At 36.4% G+C, this 12,224-nt stretch overlaps 1 protein-coding gene across 1 annotated transcript; it reads right to left on the reverse strand.

The window, feature by feature from the left end:
* Window positions 1–2,304: 2,304 nt before the first annotated feature.
* On the reverse strand, window positions 2,305–6,036 carry LOC129762640 (uncharacterized). The gene is made up of 6 exons (XM_055761104.1): window positions 5,885–6,036; window positions 4,822–5,821; window positions 4,368–4,763; window positions 3,977–4,306; window positions 3,526–3,918; window positions 2,305–3,472 (listed from the first exon to the last, which is right to left on the reverse strand). The coding sequence occupies exons 1-6, from the start codon at window positions 5,895–5,897 to the stop codon at window positions 2,587–2,589; spliced, it is 3,018 nt and encodes a 1,005-aa protein (XP_055617079.1). The 5' UTR covers window positions 5,898–6,036; the 3' UTR covers window positions 2,305–2,586.
* Between the last annotated feature and the right edge of the window lie 6,188 nt (window positions 6,037–12,224).

Consider the following 12,224-nt stretch of genomic DNA (forward strand, 5'->3'; position numbering starts at 1 on the left):
GTTAATCAGCATATGTTATTACGGCATTTGTTTTTTTTTACAAGGAGGTTTTGAATCCGGGGTTGGACTACATATTCTGTACCACGACCAAGATGGAATTCTTATCAATACGATCAATGGCAATGGCAAGTCTCCAGAAAAACTCTTTTCCATAGACTCTCGTTTTAGGAGAATTTCTGCAGGCGAATTACATTTCTTCAGATGTTATTTTATGCGTCGTTTGATTATAGATTGTAGATTCCGCTGTGATTCTTTTTTTTTCTTGATTGTGCAGTGTTTACAGTACTTTGAAGTCATAATTTCAGTAGGATTATTTAGGGTGCAAAAGTCGGATGGAATCAATAGTGTTTTCGTTTTTGTTTGGAAACACCTTTAGAAAAGCAGATATGTATTTGTCGTTGGTTCTCTCGAATTTTACCGAAAATCGATTTTGAAGGAGCAGTATTTTGGGTTTAATACCAATAAGTGGGATTATTACATAAATGATTAAATAGGTTTTCATACGCATTAGAACAAATGCGATGAAAAAGAATGAATTTTTGTTATAGTAACTTCAACCCACCATTTCATACAGTTGCCATAACCGAAACCGAGCTGTTCCTACAGCCAATGATTTCACATATTTTCAAACTCTAAGATATGTTGGTAGAAGGAGCGTGATCAATACTACATGAATACAATTTGGAACAAACTGAAGAGCGATACAAATAAGTTATTATATAAGAATTTGGAATAACTTTTCGGGCAATGTTAATGAAAAATCGAAGATTAGAAAACTACTATTGCTACTACTAATAGCCTATTTGCATTATTTAAAAAAAAAAAGGATATTTGATATAAGATTATAATCAGAATAAAACGATTTCAATGTTGCAGGATCCGAAAGTAAAACAATTTGCGTTGCATCGAAAGAACGATGTGCTACTTAAGTCGAGAATTGTCCGGTATAATTTTGCCTCACGAGCCCTCTGGAAGTCATCTGGATATTCAATGCAGATTGGCCGCTGGGAATTTGTTAATAAAACATATTGTCAATGTGCTGGTGTAATCTTAACCGATATATGGAATGGAACGCGTCCTCTACAAAACCCCCAAATGGTGACGGAAAAGGTTTTGTATTGACTGTTGTCAGTCAAGTTGAGATACTGGAGCTGGACAAAGTACAGTTGATACGTTTCAGAACTTGTGCCTACTTCATTTTTGAATATATGATTTGTAGTGAGGAATGAATCGGAAGATTTCTAGTCACCATTAACGAAAAAGAAAAATGTGTTTTTCCTTGAATTGTTTTTTTTTTGTTTTTTTATCATTAAAAAACACCAAATATAAAATACGACTAATTTAAAACTGAATATAGGCACAATGCAATTATTTCCATTTTTTCGATTAAAATATATGGAAGAATTTCCACGTGAACAACAGGGGAGGGATATAGTCAATGTCCACGCTTGTCCACGGAGGGGGAGGGGGAGTCTAAAATCGTGCTTTTTATGTCCACGTGGTATGTGGACAGCCCCTAAAGTATACAGTTGTTCACGAAGAAACTCGAAGCAACGAAGTTTGTCGATCCGTGCAGAGATTCAATTGAATGAATTTGCCTCCATATGGAAATTTCCCCCGAAAACTCGAGAATTGCCCACCAGATCCTTTTACAGTTCACGGAAAATAATTTTCAGAAATGTTGGGACATTCAACTGTGAACATGAACGTGGAAATATTAATATTCTTTCGCGTTCACGTACACCGATGCCGGCGAACTATGGTGAATTCACCAACATCTCGATGAAAATCCAGAACCGTAGTGAAATTTTGAATTAATTCACTTTTATCAATATGAATTGTATTTAAATATGTTTCTAACTAGAAAATGTTTTTTCCTATCGTTTCAATATGTTTTCCTTGCGTTTTATATATGGACTGATGAATTATTAACAAAAAAGTGTTCGTTCACATTCACGTTCACTGGAACTCTAAACCAGCCTTTACATTACAGATGTAAGACGGACTGACCAAGAAACCGTACTTTTCCTAACAAATAATCTAAGAGAAAACAGAGAAGCTCAAACTGAATGCGGAGCGACCCAAACAAATCGTCCGCATTCGACTACTGCACGAACAAGAATCCGGTTGTGTTAACTCATGATGAAGTTTCAAAAAAAAATTAAAATCTATGTTGCTCACGCTTCTCTTCTTAATCTTTTCCTTTGTTTACGGAAACTTTAAATCTTACGATTCATTCGTCTCTGGTCGTCCTTCTCTTTTTCCTGTAGAGTGTATAGGTTTCTCATAGCTTAATGTGTCAAATGAGAAGAAGCAACGGAAAGGTTTTTTAACTGGTCCTATTTTACTTCATTCAGCTATATTTCAGTTTAATGCATAATCTTGAAAATACAATACCATTTTGATTAAATCGACAGCATTTTTCATGTGCTGAGAGTCATGCGTAGTGATTGAAGAGTTCCTGGAATCGGTCTGTGATTGAACGGTGGTAAATCCAGGAACTTTCTGATCGCAGCGAAGCAATATTGTTTTTAAAAATCCAATTTTTTTTCTCATAATTAAGAAACTCCATTCGAATTGCAACGGCTAGCTTTTATTTGCCATTGTTGCTGCTTGTAACTCTTCTAATACGACCCCGTGTACTTTGAGCAGGTGAGTCTTCAGCTGAACCTTCAGCATGAACCGTTGTTCGCAAAGCTCGCATTGGTATGGTTTTTCTTTGGTGTGAACACGCATGTGGATTTTCAGTGTGTACTTTTTCTGCAGCACTTTACCACAAACGTGACACTCATAGCTCTGCGCGTGAATACGCATATGTTTTTTAAGGATATGTTTATGCGGCAACAGTTTGCCACAAATACCGCACGGAAGTTCCTGGCTCTTATGCTTGACAGCGTAGTGACACTCGTATTTGGCCTTCTGCTTGAACTTTCTATCACACTGATCGCACTGAAATATGTAACCATCCTCGCCGTGAATTGCTACTTCATGTTTATCGCGAATGCTTTTGTCACTATACTTTTTATCGCACCCTTCGAAGGAGCACGCGTACGGCGTGTGACCATAGTGCGCATTCATGTGATACTCGAAACGAGACCTCTCAACCTGTTTGCCACAAAGCTCGCACACTTTTGCATATCGCACAATACCATTAACCTCGAGCTTTATACATCCGTCATCGCTGAAACTTCGCTTTCCAACGTATCGCCGCTTGGGATATGCCTCTTCTTCACTCTGTGAAGCATAATCGACAGTTTCAATGGGCTTAGGAGAGAGAAGTTTCTCTAGCAAGGCATGTAACGGGTCCATATCGTCTGTATTCGAGTCCTCACGATCAAGAGCAGCCTGACGCTTTCGATGTCGATACACTCGTCTGAGCTTCTGCCACTCTTCTTTTATAATTGAAGGAGTTTGGTGGAATTTTGCTGCAATTTCTTCAAACACTGGCACGTGTAGTGCCTTTTTCTTGTATCTGAAACGTCAGCATTATAAGCAAAATATATGAAATAGATATCCGATACTCACTGAGGATTGTTTACGTTCCATAGGATATCATGCGTGGATATTTCCTCCAACAGCTTCATCCTATCTTCTGGTGTACCGAATGGTTTCTTTTCAACGTTATCCAGTTTCGTTGATTTAGTACCTTTTTTATGCCCACTTGGAGCTCGTACATGCTCTTCTTGAGCATATAGACTGAGCATTTGTTCCTCAAACATACTCTTCATAAGATGATGCAAAGGCGTCTTCGATGATCCGCTTTTCCTTTTTCTACTCGAACTGCTCTGAGCGCGCAAGTATCGATTTCGGTACATATTACGCAAGCAACACCATTCATTCTTAATTTTCTCTTGGGTCACACCAAACTGTGCGGCAATTAGGATCCAGACTGCATTACGCTTATCTTGGGCATTATAGCTGAAAATATGGGGAAAATCAATTTTTGATTTCAAAAACACGATCTGTGAACACATACTCTGGATGTTTCATATTCCAGAGGATATCGTTATCGTAGCAAATTTTAGCAAACTCCAGTTTAGTTTCATTGTCGAACTTCCTGTCTGGGTCTTCCTCTTCATTTTTCCGAATCCCAATGCTTTCTCCCAGCATCTCATTGAGCACTTGATAAAGCGGTTCAACAATCAGAGCATCGTCACTCTGGAGTTGTCCCTTCAACAGACGTAAATATCGATTATGAAACGTATTCTTCAACCGTGCCCACTCTTGCTTCACGGTTTCCCGATCGATTGACAAGTTTTCAGCAATTTTATCGAATGTAAGATCACGCTTCTCAGCGTCGAGAAAACTGTGAAAGAAAATCTTCCGATTATTAGAATTATCCCTCGAGCTTCTCCGAACAAACCCACTCTGGATGTTTGTAGCACCAAATAATGGGATACTTTTGAACCTCTTGCACCAGCGCTAGTTGCTGCTCCTCGTTGTAGAAGTAGCCGTCATCATACTCTTCCATAATAACATCCTCATCATCACTCACTGACATATCCGTCTGTTCGTTCTGTTCGGCAGAAGCCGAAACCGGAACCTCGAAGGACATAGTGGGTCCCACTATTTGCTGTAGAATCGAAATCAGATACTCATACTTTTCATTCGCTGGTTCCTGTTTCAGGGTGCCTTTCAGCTCGCGTAGTTTATGAGCACGATAGGCATCCCGCAAACGACGCCAATGATTTCGCAAGGTGCGCATATTCATCGACAACTTTCGTGTAACTGTTTTCCAAACAATTTTCATGCCGTGTGCAGTGCTATAACGATCAATGAAATGAGACCATATGGAGCTGAGCACTACATTTTCATGCTTACCAATTAAGAGATAAATCCCACAATTCTGGGTGCGCCTTTATTTCCTCCGCGATGATCAAGTCTAGATCGATAGATGCTTTTCTTCTGACTAGAGCATTTGTCTTATCGTTATTTTTCGCGGTGTTAATCTTACTCTCTTCATACGGTTTCTGGTGTTCGTATTTTGGTATGATAACGTTCAATGTGGTAAACAATGGACATCTGCGGCAGCGGGAAATATAAGCCTCATGTCCTGCATGAGCGCGTTTTTTTGATATTCTGTAAAAAACTACCATTTCTTTCCACAATTGTTTTATCTTGTGAAATTCCAAATTCATTTTTTTGGCAACAGCTCTTAAATCAGGTTTATCACGTTTTTGCGCTTGCAGTTCATGTGCCATTTTGAGTTTTAATTGGAATTTTGTAAATCGATCTTCAATAATGGGAGATTTGATATTGTTCGAATCTTCGATGGACTCTGAAACCGGTTCGCTCGTGTTTACTCCTGATTTTATTCCTAGCAAAGACTGATCGCACTCCGGCTCATTCTCATCTTGTTCCTCTTTAACTTTAATAAACTCAGGAGAAGCTATATCTTCGAGTTCGTTGCAAATAATAGCTGAATCCACAATCCTGGCGTCATTCAAATTGTTATCAAGCCATTCCCGTTGTCCATGCAGTAGCGCCCGTAGTTCGCTAACATGATTATTATAACATTGCCATTGTATCACATTGTTGAAACGGAACTGTGTCGAATCGTAGATCTCTTGAGTCTGGTGACAAAGGATCCGGAAGTCGTCTATAAAACTAATCGTGTGCACGCAGTTCGAACAAATGTTGCTAACAGTATCAGCAGGATCTATGTATAATCCTAAGCAATCGCGAATTTTATCTGCGAGGGAGGCATTCAAGCCTTCATTAAAAGTGAAAATATCAACCATTCGTTCAGCGCAGAGGGCCGCGTCTATCCAATGGAGACACAATCGACATTGCTGGCCCGTATTTTGGTGAATTACGAGTTCTGTTGACAATACGAGAATGAGTATAGAATTAATATCTTAATGTTGATATAATAAATATTCACCTTCTACACTCATTTCGTCTTGACCTTTGTTTTTGCTTAGATGATTTACGGCTCAAGAATACGGTCAATTTGTATTGTAAACAAACATCAACACATACTAATTCAGAATAGGTGCTATTTCATGAAATAGTTACTGTGGTATCTTGAATTAGAGTGTAGCCACAGCAGTGGAACTCCATACATTTCACTAACTACCCTTAGAAAAATCCTCGGTCGAAAACTACTAAATACATTTGGTAATGCAAAATTAGTAGAATGTACAAATTTTTTGTACATATTGTCAACAAACCCGCATCCCTACTAGAGATTAGTATATTTTACTCGATAACATTAGTAAGCTTGGATATTGTCATATCTGAAAATTGGTGAGAAAAGCGCGTATTAACCATTTTCATTGTTCCTATAAGGCAATACGGAGGTATAATAAGGATATAATTCTGATACGTGCATTTTCGGCGAGAAAATGTAGTCGATATTGGGCTTCCGAATCATTGTTCTGCTTGACATATGTGTTTATTAGTACGGTCGAAAATGACTATAGATTGGTAGTATTTACCAAAAAATTCGTTATATTTACTAATTTTTTCTCTCAGTGTAAAAAGTGTCCACATTTTCATCGCTTGTTTACGTGAAGAATATATTTTTTTCAGGCACACTTGATTTGAGTGTGTATGGATTTCTAGCTGTCTTAACGCAAGGTCTTTAATGAAGAATGATAAGATGGGAAGGTTGATATAAACATGTTTATAATTAAATAAGTTTATTCAAATATTAATATTGCCCTTCTTTAATTATTCAGTGCAATTTTATCGAAATTTGATAGAGAAATTAAAAAAGGAATGTTTTTTTTCAATATTTTTCTGAGATGGTTATTGAAATAATTAATTATTTGCCCCCCACCCCCCATTATTTGTTAGCTTTTCCTGCTTTTCGTGCTTTGACCTGTCATTTTGACAAGATGATCTTGTGGTTTAAAATTGTGACAAGATATAAATCTGGTGTGAAAGAGCGAATTGTGGAAAATTAAGTTGCAAATTTTCTAAACTTTATTAAAGTTTTTCTGTAGTATTGAATTTCTGAGTTTGTTTGAATAACCGACTGAAGTTGATCCATAGAAGAATAAGATTTCATTTGATATGTCGATTTTTGAAATCGACTCAATGGTTGAAAAGTTATGACGTTTTGGAAGAAATCTTACTTACTTAATCATCAATAGGCCCCAGTGGCATGTGCTGTACACAAAAGTCGTCTCCATTCACATGAATTTTATATTTTTTCCAATTCTCAACTTTCAAACTTTTTTTAAGGATCAACATATCATATCATTCTATTAATCCGCAAACATGCCTAGTAGTTACTTAAAAAACCAAACTCATAAACGACAAAAAGAGTCTTCGATTGTATTTTTTTTATATATTTTTTACAGTTTTACAGTACACATTCACTTTTTGCGCTTTTTTAGTTGGAGTGCTTTTTAATTGGCGGTTCTTTGCTAGTCTTTGAATCTTAAACTCAAAAAATCAAGGCACAGTATAGAAGTTTTTTGTTTTGCAGTTTGTTTGACAAATATTTTAGTTTAAAAATATATAGAAATATATATACAAATATAAAGTGAATTATATCACATCCACTATTCAAGAAAGTTGATGATACTTTTATTTTCTAGCATCAATCCAAATGCAGTAATACTAATTATTATTATGGCCGCACTAAAAGACATGAAAAACAACAAGAAAAACTTTGAAATTTGTGAACTATTGCAGTATTACTTCAGCCATTCCATGCCAAACTGATATAGTGGTTTTCGTATTTTCGTGAAAATTGGTAGCTTGTTTTCGTTATGGTAAAACATTGCCCTGTATTTTTTTTTGGTGATTCGATTTTTTTCACTTTTCCCAGTCATTTTTTATCAAAAAGTCATAACTTTCGAATTACTAAGCCGATTCAGATGATCGACACATCAAATTGAAGTTAATTAGCTAGTCTTTTATCAAACTTGCAAGAAATTTGAATTTTGTTCTCGTAATTATTAATTGTATCCATTTTTTATAGTTCACATGGTTTCGGCACCATCGGCGCTATAATTTTCTACATTTTTTTTTTGAAAACTGAGGATTTTTTACACATTTACATTTTTTACTCAGAATCAGATGTGTTCTTTTTTTCTTTTTTGGGTTATAGTTTTAACCGAGATGATGGATTTATCATATTAAAGCCAACGAGCTAGAATTTTTAGGAAAAATAATGCACTTGCGAAAAAAAATAATTTTGTTTTCGTGATTAATAATTGTATCTGTTTTTTTTATAGTTTACATAGTTTCGGGACCAAGGGCGCTATATTTTTTATATGTTTTTCGTGAAACCTTCACTTAACACAGTAAAAAATCAGAAGTGTGTTCAAATACGATCAATAATTAAGGAAACAAAATTATTTTTTTCTGCAAGTATAGTATTTTTTTAAAAAAGACTAGCTAATTGGCCAATTTGATATGTCGATCATCTGAATCGGTTTAGTAGTTCAAAATATATGAGTTTTTGAAGAAAGTTATTTTTGAAAAAAGGAGAAAAACTAGATTTTTCGGACCACCCTAAAATGGAATGGGATCTAACATTTTGCGATAAGGAACAAAACTACTAATTTACACGAAAATCTGAGAATGGAATATATATAACACTAAAAAAATATAGTTTGGTGTTAATTTCCCCGGCAACTAAAAAGCTGATTATTAGAAACTAATTGATGTTAACTTTTCATTACCTTGTAAATTCTAGATACAATATCAACAGAGGGTATTGAAAAAAAAATAAATTTATTCAGAATTCATATTTTTATGTTATTTTTACGACTATGTTATTTTATGTTATTTTTACGACTATGTTATTTTATGTTATTTTTACGATAATTATACGACTAGGTAGCGTACATACGTTACCTAGTCGTATAATTATTGTATCATTCAATTTATTTCGATGAGAATGCTTTAAAATATTTCAACTGGTGCTCTTGCCACATTTTATTTTTTTTTATTCAATGTCCAGTTTCTATGGCGAAGCTTCATTCGTAAATTACACATTTGTCATTATTGGTGGAATACGACCATAAAGGTTGTTATGAATAGCACAGCAAGTTATGATTACAATACATATGGGTTTATTTTGATAAAGCAAATATTAACGACATTATACATAAACCGATAAAAATGCATTATAATATTTGTCCACAGAACTCTCAGCGTCTATATATATATTTTATTCAATTTTCAGTTCGTAATTTCTATCCCATTCGCCGTGTTTATCATGATGATGCTAACATTAATAACATTATATACTAACCTCCCACCTTATATATGACGTCTCCCACCGTTTTAGAAACATCTTAACATTATGTTCAATTTTTAGAGCGTAAACCATCTGTCAATTTTTTCACTGTTTACATTTTCTTGCCACAAATCGTTGCAACTTTTTTCTCTCATGTTCCACTTCTCTTCTCTGGTGTAGCTATGGTGATGTAAACAAAGAGAGGGCACTGACGGATGTGTGAGCAAAGAGATATGTTTTTGAGAGTGTTATGCGGTTTGCTTGGAAGTTGTGTTCGATGTTTTACGATGTTTCGATGTATAACGAAACCAAGGCGCGTAGAAGTATATCCTAAGGTGGGCCAACTTGCTAAAACCACTCTTCAGCCATCTTGGAAGTCTACTGTGTTTTGTTTGTAAACAAAACACAATACGCTATTGCCGAAGCTCGCTCGTGATCAGTCTGTCTCTTTCACGCTACAAGCAAATAATTCCCCTTCTACTTTCTTCCGTGCTGTTTTCATATACCGCTCCCCTAACCAACTTAGTGACGAAACGGCCTCACCTAGTACCATAGACCCGTCTTGAACGAAACATTGGCGATCCTACCATAGTAGAGTTGCGCAGGAAGGAAGTGGTGTGTTCCAGGAAGTGATTTGTTTCAGTTTTTTTGCGCCCGGTAAGTGAACAGCCAAAGTACGTAGAATAGAAGGTAGGGGATATTTCATGTGTATAACACGAAGAGCGCATGTGTTACACACATAATGAAGTTAGTAATAAAAAATCCTCAAGTAGCTCAATGTTCTGAAGTTTTTTTTCAATATTTCTCGATTTTTAAAGTTCCAAAAATCATAAAAAGTGACAAAATCGCAAATCGAGCCGACGGTAAACACGGCAGTGTACTGCTTTTTCAGCGCAAGTACGGTTTTATGTTATTTTTTTATCGATTTCATACTGTTTTTGCTTACTTCAGCAAAATGTTGAAGTACCACGTCTCGCGATACCGGAACAGAATAATTTTGAATGAGTTAAACTAATAGGAGATGTTTTCAGCTATTCCATGCATTCGCTCCTTGGGTCGGGAACGGGAACGACACCGCTTCGATATAACCTCTCCACACATTTGTTTATCGGTTTTGCATTATTTTTATAGTACAGGTGCGATAATTTTACTGTTTTAAATTCATAAATAATTAAGTAAACTGTTATTTCATCATTTCGAAACATATTTTGAGACAGTTCTCGTGCTATAATTCAAAAAATTAAAAAATGTTTGAATTTATATGGATTCGATCGATGGTGTATTACTATTTCTTGTTTTTTTTTTCTTTGCCTACCACTACTTGAACAAAGCAGGGAGTAGACTACCTTCTTATTCTACGTACTTTGGTGAACAGCAGCCAAATAGTGTTGACAGAACCAAGACGGGTCCAAGGCGCGTAGAAGTATATCCTAAGGTGGGCCAACTTGCTAAAACCACTCTTCAGCCATCTTGGAAATCTACTGTGTTTTGTTTGTAAACAAAACACAATACGCTAGTGCCGAAGCTCGCTCCTGATCAGTCTGTCTCTTTCACGCTTCAAGGAAATAATTCCCCTTCTGCTTTCTTCCGTACTGTTTTCATATACCGCTCCCCTAACCAACTTAGTGACGAAACGGCCTCACCTAGTACCATAGACCCGTCTTGGACGTCTTGGACGGGTCTATGGTACTAGGTGAGGCCGTTTCGTCACTAAGTTGGTTAGGGGAGCGGTATATGAAAACAGTACGGAAGAAAGCAGAAGAGGAATTATTTCCTTGAAGCGTGAAAGAGACAGACTGATCAGGAGCGAGCTTCGGCACTAGCGTATTGTTTTTTGTTTACAAACAAAACACAGTAGACTTCCAAGATGGCTGAAGAATGGTTTTAGCAAGTTGGCCCACCTTAGGATATACTTCTACGCGCCTTGGACAGAACATTCGATATTCTAGGAAGTGTTGCTATACGTTTTGGTTGAGTTAAAATCTAATGTAAATTAGGTCAAAAAAAGGAAGATAAAAATTTATTAATAATATATTCAATCTTGTGAACTGATGAGCAGTTGAGTTGGACATAATGCCAGATTTTTGTTAAGATGCTATATTGAGTCGGGTTCAGCCCAAGATCAAATCATTGTAAATGAAAATGATTTGTTAAATTCTATTGATTCACAATATTGAGTCGCGTTTAGCCCAATACCAATATCAGGTTAGATTTGCACCGAATTCATCTCAAGGCCAAAATCATTGTACATAAAAAAGTTGAGTCGGATTAATCCCAAGGCTAGCTTCTTCTTCTTCAATGGCACTAACGTTCCTAGAAGAACTTCGCCGTCTCAGCGTAGTATTACTTGCGTCATTTTTATTAGTACTTAGTTGAGATTTCTATGCCAAATAACACGCCTTGAATGCATTCTGAGTGGCAAGCTCTAGAATACGCGTGATCACAGTGCAAGTCGGAGGAAATTTCTTTGACGAAAAATTCCCCCGACCAGAACGGGAATCGAACCCGAACACCCGGCATGTTAGTTATGACGCTAACCACTCGGCCAAGGGAGCACCAAGGCTAGCTAGTAAGTATATTAAATTTTGAGTCGAGTTCAGCCAAGGCCAAAATCATTGTATATGAAACAGTTAAGTCGGGTTAAGCCCAAGGCCAGCTAGTAAATTTATAAAACATTATTGACTCACAATATTGAATCGGGTTCAGCCCAAGACCAATATCTGATTGGATTTGCGCCGAGTTCAGCTCAAGGCCAAAATAATTGCATATGAAATAGTTGAGTCGGGTAAAGCCCAAGGCCAGCTTATAGTAATAATGAATTATATTGATTGACCATCGTCTTCAGTCGAGATCCAATTTGAATTGTTGAAAAATTTGGATCGGGTTAAGCATAAACCATCTGATATTTTCGAGCCGAGTCTTACTCAAGGCCAAACGTGTACAAATACAACATGTTCAAGATCAAACTAATGGTCGCAATGGTTCAGGGCTCCTACATAAGAAGAAGCCAAGTCCAAAACAA

The sequence above is a fragment of the Toxorhynchites rutilus genome, chromosome 1 (genome assembly GCF_029784135.1).
Source record: "Toxorhynchites rutilus septentrionalis strain SRP chromosome 1, ASM2978413v1, whole genome shotgun sequence".
Taxonomy (NCBI): Eukaryota; Metazoa; Arthropoda; class Insecta; order Diptera; family Culicidae; genus Toxorhynchites; species Toxorhynchites rutilus.

Coding starts and splice junctions, on each gene's coding strand:
- LOC129762640 (XM_055761104.1), bottom strand. Junction 4,764..4,821: donor TGGGATTTATCTCTTAATTG/GTAAGCATGAAA, acceptor TGATCGTTATAG/CACTGCACACGGCATGAAAA. Junction 3,919..3,976: donor TGGAATATGAAACATCCAGA/GTATGTGTTCAC, acceptor CCATATTTTCAG/CTATAATGCCCAAGATAAGC.